The sequence below is a fragment of the Manis javanica genome, chromosome 8 (genome assembly GCF_040802235.1).
Source record: "Manis javanica isolate MJ-LG chromosome 8, MJ_LKY, whole genome shotgun sequence".
Lineage (NCBI taxonomy): Eukaryota > Metazoa > Chordata > Mammalia > Pholidota > Manidae > Manis > Manis javanica.
Genome location: NC_133163.1, coordinates 91,618,622 through 91,639,976, shown reverse-complemented (window position 1 = coordinate 91,639,976; position 21,355 = coordinate 91,618,622). Strand labels below are relative to the sequence as shown.

Here is a 21,355-nt window from a genome sequence, read left to right as displayed (position 1 = left end):
CTGGGGTCGGGGGACAAGGGGAATGCTGCAGTAATTCCCCAGCATGGGAAATACTGCAAGCCACCAAGAACCCCAGCTGGTGGTGGACAAAGCCAGTCTTATACCTGGTCAAGATCTCGGTCCAGAGGCCATGCCTCAGCTAAGACTGAACACAGGCCCTCAGTCTTGAGTCCTATCACCAAGTAGGCTGGCTACTCAGGGGGTAAGCTGGTTGTGGCTTTTCTCCTTGCTGTATTTTGGCACCTCAGAAGGAAAGTCTCAGCAGCTGACTGTGGGGAGGTAGTGGCAAAGTGGCTACAGTGTGATGCAGTTTTAATAAAAATTTTATTACACAGCCATAATGTAATTGACTTCTCCAAATCCAAATGATACTAAATACAGATCTACATGGTGGATCAGAATGACTCCAGCAAATTATATGGATTCTATAATTTCATGTCTTTTAAAACTAGAAAGAAAAAGGTCCAAGTTCGTCGTGACAGGAGAGGTCCCAGCAGCCTCCAGGACTCTGCCAGAGTCCAAGGCAATGTTTAACAGTCTGTGGTTCCACATTTACACAATCATCTATAAAGAGTTTCAGTCAATGGACTATTCAAGTATATATGATTTTAATAAGTCCATCACCACTCTTGCCCAACAGAACTGTCACAGCTACTACATAGCTATGTTACAGTCATATTTATCAATTTTACAGTCACAATACTTTTAAAAACTCATCCATTGCTGTTTTAAAATAAAAAAGTATAAACTAAGTTAAAGCAACACTGAGACTCTACTAAACCCAGAAGAGTTACCATGTTCATTTTTATGTTTGAATACAACTTAATTCCATGATTTTCCATCATCCCACTTCCTTACAGAAAAGTAGGGCGAAGAAGTACAAAGCAGAGCTTTTAAATTCCTCTCCCTCTTGTGGGAATCAGCAGCTCTCAGCTGTTTCTTTAGCTTAGTTCTTGGTATATATAGTCAGCTGAACTTTGTTCTGAAAAGATTTGTTAAATGCCACTTTTATTTACACTTGGAGCTTTACACCTGAGAATGATTATCAAGCAGTCAGCTTATCTCTTTTCAAACATTTCATAAAGACATACACTTCTTTGCTGGCTTCACCCTAGTTGCACAATATATATGCTTACCATATATGTATGGATACACACACGGAACTGCACATGCTTGTAACATCTGCAACCTAAATCATTTTGTGTTCTCTCCAAATTCATGTTGAATAGTTCCTCTTAAAAACAAAACAGAATCACTAGGAAGAGACAAGTACATGGGGTGGGAAAAAGAGACACTCTATGTTTAGCCAAGAAGCTGCGGGCTATACCCACGGGATGGGCAAGACACCTGCCCTGCCTCCCTGGTACCTAGCCGTGGGCTTCCCTCCCACCTGCAAGGACACAGCCTACGGGGCAGGGGCCAAACTGGGGAGTTTTCTCTAAGGCGGGCAGGGGATGGGGAAGTTACACAGCTACAGCAGTCAGGCCTGTTTAGTAAGAAGAATCACATTTAATGAGTTTCTTTCTTGCAGTTTCAGATGCTCAAGTACAGCTAGAAAAAATCTGAAACAGCTATAGATCCATGACAGATACAAAGAGTACTGCATTTTTTAAAAATGATAAAAAAAATCCACACTTACAGATACATACACACACACACACACACACACACACGCTCACTCACACTCTCTCTCTCAAGTAGCCCACCCCCCCCGCCCAATGTACACTTTTTGGAAACTAAATTGGTTTTGAAAATGCCTCTTCCATAGAGATGGAAGGAAAAGATGGGAAGAGAGGAAGGAGGACTGCAGGTGCCCAGCCCCCGCTCCCTCCACAGGGGTCAGGTGCCCAACGTTCAATGGTCAGGTCCGAAGCAATCCGGGGAGACCACCCATGCTGCTCTTGCCACTGGGGCTCCAGCAAGGATCCCAGCTCCACGGTAATACTGCATGTGTGCAGAGTGGCCAATGAACTGCGCTGGTTTAAGACAGATAAAAGGGCAAACACAAATCTAAAGACATGGATAAGCCCAAGAGAACCCAAGTCCACATGGGGTGAGGCCTGGTGGTTGGTGGGAGATGGTGCAGACAAGGGAGGTCTATACAGCAAATGGTTTATATTACAGATGACTGGCAGTTTAGAGTCTCTTTCCAGTTCCACTGCTGCTCCAGCCCAAAAAGGGCAAATCAAAGGAAAAGAGGAAGGGCAGGACACCATGATGGGGCATGCAGGGTCAGAAGCAGCAGGCTGGTGCGATCAAATAAGCCCTCGTCGTTTTTTGTAGTCTTCCAAGTTCAGAGATCTCCTGGGTGCCCCATCCTTGGCTGGTGGAGCTTTGGAAGTGATGGCCAAAGCTTTTGATTCTATGGGAAAGAAGAGCAAATCAGCATCTGAGGTACCTACAAACCTCTCTGAGTCTCGTGCTTCACGGCTTTAGGTGGCCATCCTGTCTGTCCCTGTTCTCTCTCAAAACACACCAGCAGCCTGTCTTCCTGTGGCCTCTATAAATAGTGATGAGCAGATGCCCGCCTCTCTTCTGTGGCGTCAGGCCTCCCCATTGGGCAAGAACACCACAGAGCCACCTGGTCCTTGGCTGTCACCACTTCCCGCCCTCACCTACCTGAGCTGGGAACTTGTAAATCAATCTTCACATCAAAATCATGTACTTTGAACAAGTCTTCTGAGAGGTCACTGGCTGACTTAGAATTCAAATCTTTATCCTTTCCTTGACCCTGCAATGTGAAGAGAAAAACTAATTATAAAAGCATAAATTACAAAAATTACAAGAAGCACCAGTACTGGTAAAAACATTCCTGCTCAAGTTCATTAGATTTCCCTCCTAAGGCCTTTTCCCAATTTCCTTCTCTCAGAGGACAGGAGAGGCTGCAAAGAGGTTTACTTTCTGAAGCCTAAGAGGAGAGGGAAGGCTCTTGTCTGCTGCATGAGGGTCGACAGGGTGGGGGTGGGCTTAAGACAACAAGCCGCTGTCTGACCCAAGATTTCTGGAATTCCTGGGGCATTTTGGGTTCCACAGGAAAAGACCTAACTCAGGCAGAACACTGCTTCTAAATGGGCAGTTTCTCTCAGTTTAACATTTTGGTTTTCAAGGAGTTACACTTTTATAATAATCTGATTTTTACATGTCACCTGCTCCTCCTAATTATCCTGTGTGGTAGGCACGGTACAGAGCATTATCACCATTTTACATATGAGAAAATGTGGACAGAGGGCTGGATGTCAGCTGCCCTAAAGCTGCAGTCAAGGCCTCAGTTTAGTGGCATTGGGTTTAGAATTTAGGTCTTCTGACCAAAATCCAGCAGCTGTTTACTACATTTGTAAACAAAGCGGATGGTGAAAGAACTGCAAGTGGGACTCCATGATCCTTCAGGCGGGAAAGAAAAGAATCAAGCCCAAACTAGACAAGGTTCGTGTTCTGCTGTCCGGACCAGCAGCCCACCGCCGGGGAGGGCCACAGGGAGGCGTTACACTTGCCTTGCTCATTTCCTTTGGAGCATCTGGTAACACTCCGGAACCGTATTTTGCGTTCAGCTGGGCCAAGATGGCAGCTTGTACAGCTGGGTCTCTGGACTGAGTGAGAAAATAAGGTATATTAGAGATTGTTCAACACTCAAGCAATCCTACTGCCAGATTCATTCCTATCTACCATTAATGTCACAAGCACCACAGGGCACCCATCAGCTGCTCAGTGGGGCTTCCCTCAAAGAGCAAAGAAAGGCAATGAAAAGCTCTGAGACTAAGTCCAGCACAGCCCAGCCCAGCCCAGCCCACATACTCCTAGTGCCTGCTGCAGGGGTAAACCCACCCTGGCACTGGGCAGTTAGTCCATAGGTTTCTACAAATCCATGCCAGGTTTTCCCTACCTGTATGTCCTACAGCAAGATAAAAAAGGAAGCATCCAGACCCAAGAGTTTGAGGCAAGCAAGTCCCACTAAGACAACATTATTTTTAACTTCGTTATTAATCTCCTAATGGAATTCATTTTATGTCCCAGAATCTAGGTCCTGACAAGGAACGTCCTCTTTAGGCACTCACATTAGAAACGATGGTAGGTTTGCACTGCCGCCTGGTAAAGGGATCCATCTGTTGGTTTTTCATGTTGTGACTTTCAGCCTGAAACAGAGAGCACATTACAGAACTGTGGCTCCCTTCCCCCCACCTCTCCTTTATCATAAGCTTACATAAAAATAAGTCTTTGCAAGGGCTTGAAAAGAGCCAAAAGCGTTCTCTCATCCTTTCCCCTTCAAGAACACCAGAGCAGTTATGGGGCAACAGAAAGAACAAAACTGGCGTCAATAAAACTGAATGCCACAGAGGAGAACCGAAGGGCCGGGGAGGGCTGAGACAAGGCAGAACACTGTAGCTGTTCATGGTAAGTTAACATATTATATGGGTGTATATGTGCATACAGAGAGAGTATGTTATGTTAAGCATACATGTTACCTCAATAATTAAAAAAATTAACTCAAGCAAAGATTTCATTAAGATTGTTTTCAGTAATCCAGATGAAGTGCCTTACTCACCACAAGGGCCTTCTCTGACTCTACAATGTTCCACTCTCGGTTCCGCTGGTTGATGTAGCTGTGGAGTGAGTAAGAGGGATGAGTCAGTAGGCTGTGAAAGGAGGGAGTGACCCATGGAGCCCTGACCCCAGATGGAGCCAGTGCAGCACAGTGTGTACAAGGCCACAGGCCTGCCTGATAATTGTGGCAAAGTCTGTAGGCCCAACCAAAAGCGGTTCACATACCTGATAGCAGATATGTTCTTGGTCCGCTGGCGGTCCAGGGCCTCTGCCCGCTCCTCCAGCTCATTCAGCTGGTCTTGGATTTGTTTGGCTTTGTCCTGATCCCCCAGGTCCTCAGCCATAGCCTGCACACAGAGAGATGTGTGAGTTTTTGGTTATGAGTGTGTCCCCTGACTTCTACAACAAATGTCCCTGGACTCACATGAGGAACCAATGACAGATGTCAAATAATATACAAAAAAACTTACAAATGCAAAGCGTAATTTTTAATGTAACACCTTCCCATATGGCTACCTGGCTTGGGGCCCCTGGCAACAGGGATATGTAGCATTAACCTTAGAACCCAGGCCCCATTTGGCTAACTCACCCTAAAAAGGCTCATCCATCCTGAAGTGAAGGTAAACCACCCACCCAGCTGGGCTTGGCAATATCCTATCTGTTTAGATCCAGTGCTGACACTGCCTGGGGTCTATCGTATTACACAGGAAACTGATGTGATTACAAAGTAAGGAGAATGGGACATGCAAGATCAGTTTGAATTTATAGAAAGGAAACGGCCAAGGCGCTGCCTAGGGGCCAAGAAAGCACTGCAACTGCTCTGGAATCCAGCACTGTCTCCCAATCCTGCCACCATTAACTTGGCAGAGGATGAACAAGTTTGGTTTACATTTCCTTACAGGACGGGGGAAGGGGTCTGAGTGCAAGTCCTTACTTACCTTTTCCTTCAGCAGCTGAGTTTTCTTCATAGCATAGTTGGGTGGAGCTTTCCTGAACCTTTCTTTCTCTTTTACAATCTGTACCAGAGAGGAGATACCAGCAGTGAGGTATTCCTATTTTTGCAGACAGGCTAAACAAGCCCATTTTGGAGGCAAGCAGCTAGTTAAAAGGGGCTGCTCTTCCTATAGCAGTGTCATGCCCCAGAGAAAGAGCCAATTCATTCCAAGGGATACTATGCTGCTTCCAGGGTCAAAGAGATTCTTCTGGGACAGTCTGAAGGAACATGCACTAATAAACAGCAGTAGCCCAAGGACTTGGTACTGTAAGGCTAGCCACTGTCCAAGAGAACAGAAATCAAATAATTTTACCAGAATGTTTTAGAGAAAGAAACCTCTTGAAGGACTGAGCCTAGCAGAATACAGATCCCTGAAGCCTGAATACACTTTAGTCTATGACTTAAAATGAGAATGTACAGAGAAAATCTTGATGAGCTATAAATAATAAGGTAGCAACACTAGTATTCCCTCATTCTCATGCACTAGTAGCATAGCTAAAAATGTCAAAATTAGGGAAAGAAAAGAAAGTCATGATCTCTAATACTGGTTCTTAATGAAACTCCAAGCTCTGGGGTACCAGGTTTCTTACCTCTTCAATGTCCTGATCATTGAATTTATAATTAAGAGCTTCTTTAATAGATAATTCCTTCTTATTAATTTCATCTAGGGTAGGCAACTGCATGCCAGCACAGAACATCTGGACCAAAACATGATAAAAGGTTATTAATAAGGGATTTTGGAAAGAACCTTTCTCAGTATTTTCATGAACTGCTAGGTGCTGTCTATGCACTTACCGCTTCTTTCCACTTCATGAATTCACTTTCAGTGAATTCTTGGTTTGAGACAAACTCCAGGCGGAACACTCGCTGGTCATTGCCATGCCTACACAGAAAAGCGACATCTCTAAGAATGGGTATGCTGACTACAGTACCAGCAAAGCCACCTTACCAGGAAGTGCCTATCTCTGTGGTTCTCAATCCCAGCTACACTTCAGAATCATCTAGCAATTCCAGTGCCAAAGCACCACTATTGATCAACTGAATCTGAAATGCTGGGAGCAGGAACAAGGCCCCGTAATTAAACAAATAAACAAAATTCCTAGGTTGTTCTAATGGGTAGCCAGGATTAAGAATCAAAGCTAGCACTGGAAACAAATAGACTTGGCCAAAGCTTCAAAAGTCCATTTACAATAAAATCCTCCACAGTCAATTGGTACCAAGAATATGAAATACTAGGTAGGTACGTAAATTACAAGGAAACTCTATTCCCTAGAGAGGAACAACTGCCTTTCAATTGATGCTGGTGCTGGCAAAGTTGAGACAGTGCTGTTCTCCTAGGGACAGTCACTCTCTACATGGCCACTCACTACCCCAACTGACTCTGTTTAAACAGATCAGGAGAGCTGATGGGCTGGGAGAAGGAAACAGAGAGACCAGACTGGGCCAGGGTAGAGCTGGCAGTGATACTGGCAAACTACTTCGATTCCTTCCTATGTAAGGTAGGGCAGGGATCTGTTTCTCTTTTCCTCTCTACTCTGTCCTGATGCCCAGAACAGTGGCATGTAACATTCATTCAGTAACTATCATGTTACTGAAGAGGAAATTAAGTCCAGAAAGGTGACCTGAGTTGACCAGGTTAGTTAGCGACAGAGCCATGACCAGACCCAAGTCCTTTCCCATGCTCCCCGAGGAAACTCCTGCAGGGTTCTGGGAGGAGGCGTTCTCATAACCCAACTTTTTCCTTCTATATGTCGTACCATTTCATATCCCTGATGAGAGAGAGCTCTCCTACTTTCCCTATAGACAAAGGCAGAGCAATACAAGTTTCCCTCCAAGTACCCTGAGGGGACAGCACATTGTTTACTACAGCAAGCAACATCACACCGGGAGAAGACAACAGCCCAGACAGTAACTGTCCACAGGGCCACAGAAGCACTTCTCCTACCGTAGCTGCAGCCCTTTGTTTGTTCTGGTGCCACCAAGCTGGTAAACTTTAGCAGTTTCCACAACGCCTGTGATCTCGGCAACCTAAGTGAAAGGGTAGAGACACCAGTCAAAAACAGATTCTTCCAGAGCATTCCACACCCCTCTCTGGTTCTGTCTCCCTGAATGCAGACAAGTGACCCTGTGCTGAGAAGAGCGCACAGCTGCCAGGTACTCTGGGCACCTTGTTCAAGTTTAGAACTCAGATGGCCAAGCACCAGGAGCCCCAGAGTAAGCAAGCTCCAGGAGAGGAGGCAGCCAGCCTGGTGGGGTCTGTTAGAAGCTTCCCCTCCAACTTAATTCTACCTTAATAGGGAATGTACTTGGAATGGCAGAGGTCAGTTTTATTAACCAAATATAAAGACCACAGAGGTCAGTTTCTGTTGCCAAGCTTTCCAAGACATGGGATGGCTGGTGGTCCTCAAAGAAGGTAAATAAATGTTAAAACCATACAACCCAGAATAGAATAAACAAATAAACATAAAAATCAAACAGCTGTGTTCCAGCCATCCAAACCACAGAAGCAGTGCTGGAACTCACAGAATAACCTCTATTCAACTGGAGCTGTGTTTGTTTTTAACCTCAATATATTCCCTGTTCCAGAAGTCATTTAGTATATAACATAAAGTTTACTTTTCAAATGAACAGAGCTTCCAGGTTATGTAACTCTCAATGAGTATTTCATAAATGTCTTCCTTCTCCCTTTTGTATGGAAGGAGGATATAGAAAATTATTCAAACTCCAAACCCACTGGTCCCTTGGGCTCCAAAGACTATTGCTGGCAGTCGGTCATGCTTGATCCCTGGTTACCTCAGACTGTCACTATCCTATGGACATCTCAACTGGAGTCTACTTTCCCATGAAATAAGCAGCTCTGATTCCAGTCAAGAATCATTATATTTAAAACATGGACAATTGTCCAAGGGGAGAAATACCAACCCGGTAAACTGGTTTGCTGTTGTGATTTCCAATGCCAATCCGCACAAAACATCCTGTAACAGTTTTAGCAAAGAAGGGCATGTGACACCAACGTTCCAGCTTGTGACGTGACAACCGAACCCGATTCAATTCCTCAGGTAAGGAGACTGGTTGTGATTTTGGTGGGATCTCTTCTTTCCTGTGAGGAACAAAGAGCACTGCGAAAAGTGTTCATCATAAACACAGATTAAGATAAATAAATTTTTGAAACTTAATCCAAGCACATGTGATTAACACCATAGAAGAAACAAATGAAGCAACAGGAAAGAGTGGTAATGGAGTCATGATCCTAACCTGTGGTGTGCACTGCCCTGACCTGGCAGAGTAAGAGAACTAATGGAAGGTCCTGGCCAATATGAGGCTGACGTGGTCATTTCCTACCTGCCAGGTGCAGATGAAATGTCCTGGGGTGCAGGCTAAGAGTCAAAGTCAGGGCTGTATGTTTGGTTGATGTGCTGGGAAACCTAGCTCAGCAATTCAGGTTGCTGAACTGAACTAAAGCTCAGTATCCGAACAGGGAAGTTTGGGAACTACACTAAGCTTCTCCCCAAAGAACCCACCTATCCTGACTACTAGACCAAAAGGTACACAGCTTACTCCTCTTCTTCATCAGATGAGGATGTTCGGGATGAGCGATCTGACTTTTCACTGGACTTGTCATCCTCTTCCTCCTCCTCATCGTCAGAGTATACCTCACTGGTTTTCAATGGCTGCTTTTTGGCGAGGAGCTCAGCTAAAAAGAGAGAAAAAATGTTTACCTACATTCTCTTAATAAGACACTGAAACATCTTTCATTCCTGAAAAAGAAAAGTGGAACATGGAAAAGGACTCAATAGACAGCTAGGTCCTCTCAAATGAGATTGTGATATTTAGTCTATATAAAGAAGTGAGTTAAACCAGAGGGTTAAAATCACTCAGGAATCAAATGTCAAGCCCCAGGAGACAAAATAAGGGCTGGAAGACTCAGTACGTGGGCAGAGAGGGTCACCACTCTAGTGACAGTTGTCTTTTACTTCACTTAAGACACCTGGAGATGAGCATGAACGATGGTGAAAAATTTATGTCTTGAGAGTCTTTTTGGGAAAGCTTTATTTTGAATTTACAGTACTATCTAGTATTAGGATACCAGCTAACCCACATGTCCACACAAAGTGGCTGAATCTCCTCTAGTACATCTACCCAAATGGACTGCTATGCAGCTGTATAAAAAAAACAAGACATTACACTACATCCTGAGTCAGAAAATGTTTTTTAAATGATAGCAAATATTTTAGGTTTATGCTTCATATGATCACTGTTCCAACTATTCAATTTGGCTGTTGTAGATAGAAAGTAATCACAGACAACTATGAAACAAATGGGCAGCACTGTATTCCATTACAATTTTACTTATAAAAATAGGTGGTCTGACAGTTCTCCAGAAAAGAAATTCAGATGGCCAACAGACACATGAAAAGATGCTCCACATCGCTAGTCTCAGAGAAAGGCAAATTAAAACCACAATGAGATATCTTCCGTATCTCCCCGAGGAAACTCCTGCACCATCCAAAAGACAAACAACAAATGTTGGCTAGGTTGTGGAGAAAGGGGAACCCTCCTACACTGCTGGTGGGAATGTAAATTAGTTCAACCATTGTGGAAAGCAGTCTGGAGGTTCCTCAAAAATCTCAAAATAGACATACCATTTGACCTAGGAATTCCACTTCTAGGAATTTACCCTAAGAATGCAGCAGCCCAGTTTGAAAGAGACAGATGCACCCCTATGTTTATTGCAGCACTATTTACAATAGCCAAGATATGGAAGCAACCTAAATGTCCATCAGTAGATGAATGGATAAAGAAGATGTGGTACATATACACAATGGAATATCATTCAGCCATTAGAAGAAAACAAATCCTACCATTTGCAACAACATGGATGGAGCTAGAGGGTATTATGCTCAGTGAAATAAGCCAGGCATAGAAAGACAAGTATCAAATGATTTCACTCATCTGTGCAGTATAAGAACAAAGAAGAAACTGATGGAACAAAAGAGCAGCAGACTCACAGAACCCAAGAATGGACTAACAGTTACCAAGGGGAAAGGGACTGGGAGGATGGTTAGGAAGGGAGGGATAAGGGCAGGGAAAAAGAAAGGGGGCATTACAATTAGCATGTATAATGTAGGCAGGGGGGCATGGGGAGGGATGTGCAACACAGTGAAGACAAGTAGTGATTCTATAGCATCTTACTCTGCTGATGGAAAGTGACTGTAATGGGGTATGTGTGGGGGACTTGGTCAAGGGGGGAGCCTAGTAAACATAATGTACTTCATGTAATTATAGATTAATGATAACAAAAAAAAAAAAGGTGGTCTGATTCTTAAGATGGCGGTGTGAGTAGGGTGGGAGAAATTTCCTCCCAAAACCATATATGTTTTAAAAATACAGCAAATACCACTATTCCTAAAAGAGTGACTGGAAGATACAGTACACAAGCCAGGCTACATCTGTGAGAGCCCAACATCTCACGGAAAAGGGTAGGATATAAAGCCATGACCAGGCAGGACATAAGCACTCCCCCTACCCCACCTCACCAGCGGGAGGAAGGGAATCAGAGTGGGTAGGGAGTGGAAGCACAGGACTACTAAATAACCAGCCCTGGTGTTCCACTCCAGGAGCACAGACACACATTGCATGGTGCATTGGATATGGGTGGAGCAGAAAAGCAAGGTCTGAGATTGAGACTGCAAACAGGTTCCCACAGCCAGCTGACCTGGGACAAAAGAAAAGCAGGCACTTCAAAGTCTTAAAGGAACAAGGGTTTAACAGGTGGACAAAATTGTCCTGGCACACTCAGCCCAGCAGGCTGGGAACTTTAAGGAACTTCACGCGCACTAACAACAGAGTGGCAATGCAGCTCTGAAGCCCTCTGCAGCGATAAGCAGCCTACTGTTCCTTCCACCCCACCAGGACTGCAAACATTGGCTGACCTGCCATTGCTGCAAAACAGCCAGGGAGCAGCCCTGTCTACAGCAACCACTCAGCTTAGCACAGAGGCTGCTCCCTGCACACAGTTGACTGCCACAGACAGTGGAGACCAGCGCAGAGTCCAAGAGGGACAAAGGGGCTTTGTTCTTGCAGCAGAACACGCGCCACACGTCCGTGACCCCTGCCAGTGCCCTAGGCCATCCCGAGGGCTGCCCCGCCCACGGCAGCTCAGGGGATTAACCCAGAGGCTGCATCCTGCATGCGGCAGACTGGCGCAGACAGAGGAGATGGGCACAGAGTCTGGGAAGCATGAAGGGGCTCTATTCTCGCAGCAGAACATGTACCACTGGCCTGCAACCCCTGCCATTGCCCTAGGCCATCTCAAAGGCCGTGCCACCCACAGCAGCTTAGGGGATTAAGCCAGAGGCTACTCCCTGTGTGTGGTTAACTGGGACAGACAGTGGAGACAGGCAAGGCGATCAGCAATTAGGAAGGGAGTTTGTTCTCCCAGCTGACACACACACCACCTGCCGATGACCACTCCCATCACCATGAAAAGGCAGAAGAACCTCGTTCAATCCAAAATCCCTTAAACACCAGAGAGAGGGCTTCATAAGACTGAATCAACAATCTCACTGAAAAAGAATTTAAAATAAAAGTCATAAGCATCCTGATGGAACTACAGAGAAATATTCAGGAACTAAGGGATGAATTCAGGAGGGAGACAATAGAAGGACTTAAGAGCAGACTGCATGAGGTGCAAGAGATTGTTAATGGAATAGAAATCAGAGAACAGGAATAAAGAGAAGCTGAGGCAGAGAGAGATAAAAGGATCTCTAGGAATGAAAGAATATTAAGAGAACTGTGTGACCAATGCAAACGGAACAATATTTGCATTATAGAGGTCCCAGAAGATGAAGAGAGAGAAAAAGGGATAGAAAGTGCCTTTGAGGAAATAATTGCTGAAAAACTTCCCCAATCTGGGGAAGGAAATAGTCTCTCAGAACATGGAAGTCCACAGATCTCCCAACACAAGGGACCCAAGGAGGACAACACCAAGACATATAATAATTAAAATGGGAAAGATGAAAGACAAAAAGACAAAGACAGGGTATTAAAAGCAGCCAGGGAGAGAAAAAAGATCACCTACAAAGGAAAATCCATCAGGCTATCATCAGACTTCTCAGCAGAAACCTTACAGGCCAGAAGAGAATGGCATGATATGTTCAATGCAATGAAACAGAAGGACCTCGAACCAAGAATACTGTATAGAGCAAGATTTTCACTTGAATTTGAAGGAGGGATAAAACAATTCCCAGATAAGCAAAAGTTGAGGGAATTTACCTCCCAAAAACCACTTCTACAGTGTATTTTAAAGGGACTTCTCTTGATGGAAGTACTCTGAAGGCTAAATAGAGTTCACCAGAGAAAATAAAATCACAGCAAAGAAAGTGGACCAAACAGATACTAACTAAAAGTAAAATAAAATAAGCTATCCACAAAATCAGTCAAGGGACACACAAAAGAGTACAGAATAAAACACCCAACATATAAAGAGTAGAGGAGGAAGAAAAAGAAGGGAGAGAAATAAAGAATCATCAGACTGGTTACAGTAGCATAATAAGTGAGTTAAAGTTAAATGTTAGATAGTAAAGAAGCTACCCTTGAACCTTTGGTAACCAGGAATCCAAAGCCTGCAATGGCAATAAGCACATATCTATCAATAATCACCCTAAATGTAAAGTGACTGAATGCATCAATCAAAAGATACAGTGTAATAGAATGGATAAAAACGCAAGACCCATCTATATGTTGCTTACAAGAGACCTGACTCAAACCCAAAGACATACACAGACTAAAAGTGAAGGGATGGAAAAAGGTATTTCATGCAAACAACACGGAGAAAAAAGCAGGTGTCGCAGTACTTGTATCAGACAAAACAGAATTCGAAACAAAGAGAGCAACAAGAGATAAAGAAGAACATTACATAATGATAAAGGGGTCAGTCCAACAACAGGATATAACCATTATAAATATCTATGCACCCAACACAGGAGCACTGACAGTGAAACAAATACTAACAGAATTAAAGGAGGAAACAGAATGCAATGCATTCATTTCAAGACACATCAACATACCACTCACTCCAAAGGACAGATCAACCAGACAGAAAATAAGTAAGGACACAGATGCACTGAACAACACACTAGATCAGATGGACCTAATAGACATCTACAGAACTCTACACCCAAAAGCAGCAGGATACACATTCTTCTCAAGTGCACATGGAACATTTTACAGAATAGACCACATACTAGGCCACAAAAAGAGCCTCAGTAAATTAAAAAAGATTGAAATTCTACCAACCAACTTCCCAGACCACAAAGGTATAAAACTAGGAATAAATTGTACAAAGAAAACAAAAAGGCTCACAAACACATGGAGGCTTAACAACATGCTCCTAAATAATCAATGGATCAATGACCAAATTAAAACAGAGATAATGCAATATATGGAGACAAATGAGAATAACAGCACAATGCCCCAACTTCTGTGGGATGCAGCGAAAGCAGTTCTAAGAGGAAAGTACATAGTAATCTAGGCATATTTAAAGAAGGAAGAACAATCCAAATGAATCGTCTAAAGTCACAATTATTGAAACTGGAAAAAGAAGAACAAATGAGGCCCTAAGTCAGCAGAAAGAGGGACATAATAAAGATCAGAGAAGAAATAAATAAAATTGAGAAGAATAAAATAAAAAAATTAATGAAACCATAGTTCTTTAAGAAAATAAATAAAATAGATAAACCCCTAGACAGACTTATTAAGAAAAAAAAGAGAATCTACACACATCAACAGAATCAGACATGAGAAAGGAAAAATCACGACAGACACCACAGAAATACAAAGAATCATTAGAGAACACTATGAAAATCTATATGCTAACAAGCTGGAAAACCTAGAAGGAATGGACAACTTCCTAGAAAAATGCAACCTTGCAAGACTGACCAAGGAAGAAACACAGAATCTAAACAGACCAAAAACCAGCAACGAAATTGAATCCGTAATCAAAAAGACTACCCAAGAACAAAACCCCTGGGCCAGATGGAGTCACTGCTGAATTTTATCAGATGTTTAGAGAAGACATAATACCCATTCTCCTTAAAGTCTTCCAAAAAACAGAAGAGGAGGGAATACTTCCAAACTCATTTTATGAAGCCAGCATCACTCTAATACCAATACCAGGCAAAGACACCACAAAAAAGAAAACCACAAACTAATATCCCTGATGAACATAGATCCAAAAATAGTCAATACAATATTAGCAAACCGAATTCAAAAATACATCAAGAGGATAATACACCATGATCAAGTGGGATTCATCTCAGGGATGCAAGGATGGTACAACATTCGAAAATGCATCAACATCATCCACCACCATCAACAAAAAGGACAAAAACCACATGATCATCTCCATAGATGCTGAAAAAGCATCCGACAAAATTCAACATCCATTCATGATAAAAACTCTCAACAAAATTGGTATAGAGGGCAAGTACCTCAACATAATAAAGGTGATATATGACAAACCCACAGCCAACATCATACTTAACAGCGAGAAGCTGAAAACTTTTCCTCTGAGATCGGGAACAAGACAGGGATGCCCACTCTCCCCACTGTTATTCAACATAGTACTGCAGGTGCTAGCCACAGCAACTAGACAAGACAAAGAAATACCAGGCATCCAGATTGGTAAGAAAGAAATCAAACTGTCACTATTTGCAGACAACATGATATTATACATGAAAAATCCTAAAGACTCCACTCCAAAACTACTAGAACTAGTATTTGAATTCAGCAAAGTTGCAGGATACAAAATTAATCCACAGAAATCTGTTGCTTTCCTATACACTAACAATGAACTAGCAGAAAGAGAAATCAGGAAAACAATTCCATTTATAATTGCATCAAAAAGAATAAAATACCACGGAATAAACCTAACCAAGAAAGTGAAAGACCTATACCCTGAAAACTACAAGACACTCTTAAGAGAAATTAAAGAAGACACTAACAAACGGAAACACATCCCATGCTCTTGGCTAGGAAGAATTAATATTGTCAAAACGACCATCCTGCCTAAAGCAATCTACAGATTCAATGCAATCCCTATCAAAATACCAACAGCATTCTTCAATGAACTGGAATAAGTAGTTCAAAAATTCATATGGAACCACCAAGACCCCGAATAGCCAAAGCAATCCTGAGAAGGAAGAATAAAGCAGGGGGGATCTCGCTTTCCAAATTCAAGCTCTACTACAAAGCCACAGTAATCAAGACAATTTGTTACTGGCACGAGAAAAGACTTGCAGACCAGTGGAACAGAATAGAGTCTCCAGATATTAACCCAAACATAAATGGTCAATTAACATATGATAAAGGAGCCATGGACATACAATGGGGCAATGACAGTCTCTTCAACAGTTGGTGTTGGCAAAACTGGACAGCTACATGTAAGAGAATCAAACTGGATCACTGTCTAACCCCATACAGAAGAGTAAATTCAAAATGTATCAAAGACCTGAATGTAAGTCATGAAACCATAAAACTCTTAGAAAAAAACATAGGCAAAAATCTCTTGGACATAAACATGAGCAACTTCTTCATGAACATATCTCCCCAGGCAAGGGAAACAAAAGCAAAAATGAACAAGCGGGACTATATCAAGCTGAAAAGCTTCTGTATAGCAAAGGACACCACCAATAGAACAAAAAGGCATCCTACACTATGGGAGAATATATTCATAAATGACAGATCTGATAAAGGGAGCGGGACTATATCAAGCTGAAAAGCTTCTGTATAGCAAAGGACTCCACCAATAGAACAAAAAGGCATCCTACACTATGGGAGAATATATTCATAAATGACAGATCTGATAAAGGGTTGAAATCCAAAATATATAAAGAGCTCATGTACCTCAACAAACGTAAAGCAAACAATCCAATTAAAAAATGGGCAGAAGATCTGAATAGACAGTTCTCCAAAGAAAAAATTCAGATGGCCAACAGGCACATGAAAAGATGCTCCACATCGCTTATCATCAGAGAAATGCAAATTAAAACCACAATGAGATATCACCTCATACCAGTTAGGATGGCCAACATTCAAAAGACAAACAACAACAAATGCTGGTGAGGATGTGGAGAAAGGGGAACCCTCCTACACTGCTGGTGGGAATGTAAATTAGTTCAACCATTGTGGATAGCAGTATGGAGGTTCCTCAGAATGCTCAAAATAGAAATACCATTTGACCCAGGAATTCCACTCCTAGGCATTTATCCTAAGAATGCAGCAGCCCAGTTTAAAAAAGACATATGCACCCCTATGCTTATCACAGCACTATTTACAATAGCCAAGAAATGGAAGCAACATAAGTGTCCATCAGTAGATGAATGGATAAAGAAGATGTGGTACATATACACAATGGAATATTATTCAGCTATAAGAAGAAAACAAATCCTACCATTTGCAGCAACATGGATGGAGCTAGAGGGTATTATGCTCAGTAAAATAAGCCAGGTGGAGAAAGACAAATATCGAATGATTTCACTCATCTGTGGAGTCTAAGAACAAAGAAAAAACTGAAGGATCAAAAGAGCAGCAGACTCACAGAACCCAAGAATGGACTAACAGTTACCAAAGGGAAAGGGACTGGGGAGGATGGGTGGAAGGAGGGATAAAGGGGGGTGGGAAGAAAGGGAGCATTATGATTAGTATGTATAATGTCGGGGCGGAGGCACGGGGTGGCCTGTACAACACAGAGAAGACAAGTAGTGATTCTATAGCATCTTACTATGCTGATGGGCAGTTGACTGTAATGGGGTATGTGGGGGGGACTTGGTGATGGGGGAAGTCTAGTAAACATAATATTCCTCATGTAATTGTAGATTAATGATACCAAAAAGAAAAAAGAAAAGAAGAAACAGAAAATCTAAGTAGAACAATTACCAGTAATGAAATTGAATTGGTAATTAAAAAACTACCCAAGAACAAAACCCTGGACTAGATGGATTCACCACTGAATGTTATCAGACATTTAGAGAAGACATAATACCCATTCTCCTTAAAGTCTTCCAAAAAATAGAAGAGGAGGGAATACTTTCAAACTCATTCTATAAAGCCAGCATCACTCTAATACCAAAACCAGGTAAAGACACCACAAAAAAAGAAAACTACAGACCAATTTCCCTGATGATGCAAAAATACTAAACAACCCAAAGCAATCTACAGATTCAATGCAATCCCTATCAAATTACCAACAGCATTCTTCAATGAACTGGAACAAATAGTTCAAAAATTCAACCACCAAAGACCCCAAATAGCCAAAGCAATCCTGAGAAGGAAGAATAAAGTGGGGGGGGGGAATCTCGCTCCCCAATTCAAGCTCTACTACAAAGCCACAGTAATCAAGACAATTTGGTACTGGCACAAGAACAGACCCACAGACCAGTGGAACAGAATAAAGATTCCAGACATTAACCCAAACATATATGGTCAATTAATATATGACAAAGGAGCCATGGACATACAATGGGGAAATGACAGCCTCTTCAACAGTTGGTGTTGGCAAAACTGGACAGCTACATGTAAGAGAAACAAACTGGATCACTGTTTAATCCCATACACAAAAGTAAATTCGAAATGGATCAAAGACCTGAATGTAAGTCATGAAACCATAAAACTCTTAGAAAAAAAGATAGCAAGAATCTCTTGGACATAAACATGAGCGACTTCTTCATGAACATATCTCCCCAGGCCAGGGCAACAAAAGCAAAAATGAAAAGTGGGACTATATCAAGCTGAAAAGCTTCTGTACAGCAAAGGACACTACCGATAGAACAAAAAGGTATCCTACAGTATGGGAGAATATATTCATAAATGACAGATCCGATGAGGGGTTGACATCCAAGAATGGACTAACAGTTACCAAAGGGAAAGGGACTGGGGAGGAGGGGTGGGAAGGGAGGGATAAGCTGGGTGAAAAAAGAAAGGGGGCATTATGATTAGAATGTATAATGTGGGAGGGGGGCACGGGGAGGGGGGCACGGGGAGGGCTGTACAACACAGAGAAGACAAGTAGTGATTCAACAGCATCTTACTACACTGATGGACAGTGACTGTAATGGGGTATGTGATGGGGACTTGATAATGGGGGGAATCTAGTAACCACAATGTTGCTCATGTAAGTGTATATTAATGATATTAATGATACCAAAATAAACAAATCCATAAATACATAAAGGTGGTCTATGAACCACTGCTTGACATAAAAGCTATGGAGTGATCTCTGGGATATATGGATAAATGAGAAAAGCAAGGCAAAGAAAAGTGTGTATAGCATGCTGACATTATTCTAAGACTGGATGTGAATATGTGTCTTTCTTTTTAAAAAAAAGGAGACAAAAAACTGTTTTTATGTTGTTGCCTACTGAAGGAGGGAAGCAAAGGGTGAAATAGAAAGGTATGGACACTAAACTTCTTTGAGTATACCTTGTTTATTAGTAGATTTGACTGTGAAACAATGCACTTTATGCAATCATAAAATAGTAAAAAGTTATCTCTATACATCACAAGGAAAATGAAACAAAATAACCATTTGATGGTATAACTACACAAAAAGAAACTAAAACAAGTAACTTTCAAACATTTAAAAAATGGTTTTATAGTTATGTTTAATAGAAGGGAGTCTCTGAAAGATACCAAAATATTTACAGTTGAAATACAATGATGCCGGACTGCAATGGGGTATGCGTGTGGACCCGATAATATGGGTAAACGTAGTAACTACATTGCTTTTTCATGTGGTTAAAAATTAAAAAAAAAAAGAAATAAAATGATGTCGTGATTTACTTCAAAATATCCTGATGGAAGAGTGGGGATTATAGATTTAATAAAATTGGCCATGTGTTGATTGTTGAGGCTGGATGAATGGGTTCATGGAGATTCACTATACTAATCTCTGCACTTGTTTGGAATTTCCCATAATAAAGCTAAAAATGGGGAAAAATAAAAATGGGCAACAGTAAGTCAAATAATTCAATCAAAGATACAAGGTAGCCACGAAGTTTTTTCCACTTACCTGTTCTGTTCTTCCGTTTTTCTCGCTCTGCTTTTAGCTCCTCCATGGCTTGAGATTTTTTATCTAATTTCTCATCCCGTTTAGAACGCCGTTCCTTGTTGTGGGATGTTACCTGGGAAAGGAAGGATATGTAGGCTGGCTCTTTTTACCAAATGGCTGATGATAAATTCTCTATACCCAACAATTAATTACTCTGTTCTCCACTGTGAATCTACACTGGCTACAGAAACAGAAAAACTTGTTTAAATGGCAAGCGCACCCTCTTGTGGATGAAGAAAACCGAGCAGTAAAGTCAGCTCCTATCCTACCTGCCTACTAAAGATCCTAAGAATTATAGGAATAAACACTTTCTGGAAAGATGCCCTGGCTCATAGCTAATATTTGTTGATATGTCAACAAAGATTTTGTGATGAATGCAGAGATGGCTTATTTACCCAGCTACATTTATGTCCAAATCCAAGCTTATATACACCTGAGTAAACATCACAGTCAATCTGGCTATCTGGGACAGGATGTTTACCAACTTTCTGTAAGGGGTGCTCACATACCCAGTGAGCTGCTTTTCAAATGCAGACTTACTCAAGAATTCCTAAGGAGTTAAACAGCACAGGTAATGGTGAAAATGGTGAAATGTTCTGTCCAGAGATTAATGAAACCTTCAAAGTGAAGATAGCTCATAATAGCTCACTGACCTAGGATGATTAATAATAAACCCATCTTTTACATAAACACACACATAAACACACACACACACACACACACACACACACACACACACACACACTTAAAACAGGGGTTTTATTCTGTGGCTAATGAGGACCACTGAATTTCCTACCTGAGATTCCTGAATCTGTGTCAGCTTTTTCTTTTCCTGCTCCTCTTCTTGCTTTTTCTTTTTTTCTTTCTTTTCTTTCTTTTTGGCTGTTTTTAGCTTTTTCCTGATTTCAAATCTGGTAAAAAGATACTTGGTTTTTAAGTGCAACGAATTATTTGTAAAGTCTTCTGTCAGATAGGAGAAAGGAAGTAACTAGGAGGAAGGAGTTTAATAAACATTTTGGCTTCCTTTAAGAAACTCCAATGTACTCTGGAAGTACATTAAAAATACTGAATATAAATACACGAAAAGGACCTGAAAGCATTACGCTGGAATAGACTCAAAATTAGAGAATATACTCAGGATCCTGCTGGTAACAAAGAGTTCTTCCTCAACTTTCACTTAATAGAAAAAAATAGCTGATTTCTACATCAACTCCAACAGCTTTTCATTAGAAACAGAATAAAGCCACAGCGAGCCACTATCACATTTTTAAGGTGGTCAGGAAAAAGGCTGTATTTTAAAAACACCACTTTCCATCCTTCCTCCTTAGCAAAAATGCACCCCACACCCTGGGCCCCTCCATGACAGCAAATGTGATAAATATGCAGTTCTCTGAAATGCAACCCAGGCTCCCTCCCTGTAGCAAAAATCAGGCTTTCGTGAAACAAAACTGATCTTTCGTGTGTGGATGGATTTAAGGAACTTTCTGGAAGGAAAGCAGGAATATAATAAAAATCAGACTCTTCATAATACTCCAAAATAACTCCAACTGTCAAAAAATTTTTTACTTAGTTCTTAACACAGAACTCAAAAATTTTGTTATGTCCTTTTCACTCATTATTCATATTAATTAATAACTTAATTATAACTAATTTCCCACATTAAGGTTGTTCATGTATTTTGATAATGTGGGATAGAGAGTACTGTTATGAATTTA

At 41.7% G+C, this 21,355-nt stretch overlaps 1 protein-coding gene across 1 annotated transcript in view; it reads right to left on the bottom strand.

The window, feature by feature from the left end:
* Positions 1-305: 305 nt before the first annotated feature.
* The window catches only part of RTF1 (RTF1 homolog, Paf1/RNA polymerase II complex component), a 51,379-nt gene continuing 30,329 nt past the window's right edge, over positions 306-21,355 (bottom strand). Inside the window, exons 5-18 of the mRNA XM_037018883.2 lie at positions 20,437-20,551; positions 19,602-19,713; positions 9,092-9,227; positions 8,456-8,633; positions 7,479-7,561; positions 6,329-6,416; positions 6,124-6,231; positions 5,478-5,555; positions 4,765-4,886; positions 4,541-4,598; positions 4,053-4,130; positions 3,492-3,587; positions 2,620-2,731; positions 306-2,362 (exon numbers count right to left, since the gene is read on the bottom strand). Of these exons, the coding sequence (XP_036874778.1) occupies positions 2,256-2,362; positions 2,620-2,731; positions 3,492-3,587; positions 4,053-4,130; positions 4,541-4,598; positions 4,765-4,886; positions 5,478-5,555; positions 6,124-6,231; positions 6,329-6,416; positions 7,479-7,561; positions 8,456-8,633; positions 9,092-9,227; positions 19,602-19,713; positions 20,437-20,551 (1,471 nt within the window). The 3' untranslated portion in view covers positions 306-2,255. The remainder of the gene's footprint in view (positions 2,363-2,619; positions 2,732-3,491; positions 3,588-4,052; positions 4,131-4,540; positions 4,599-4,764; positions 4,887-5,477; positions 5,556-6,123; positions 6,232-6,328; positions 6,417-7,478; positions 7,562-8,455; positions 8,634-9,091; positions 9,228-19,601; positions 19,714-20,436; positions 20,552-21,355) is intronic.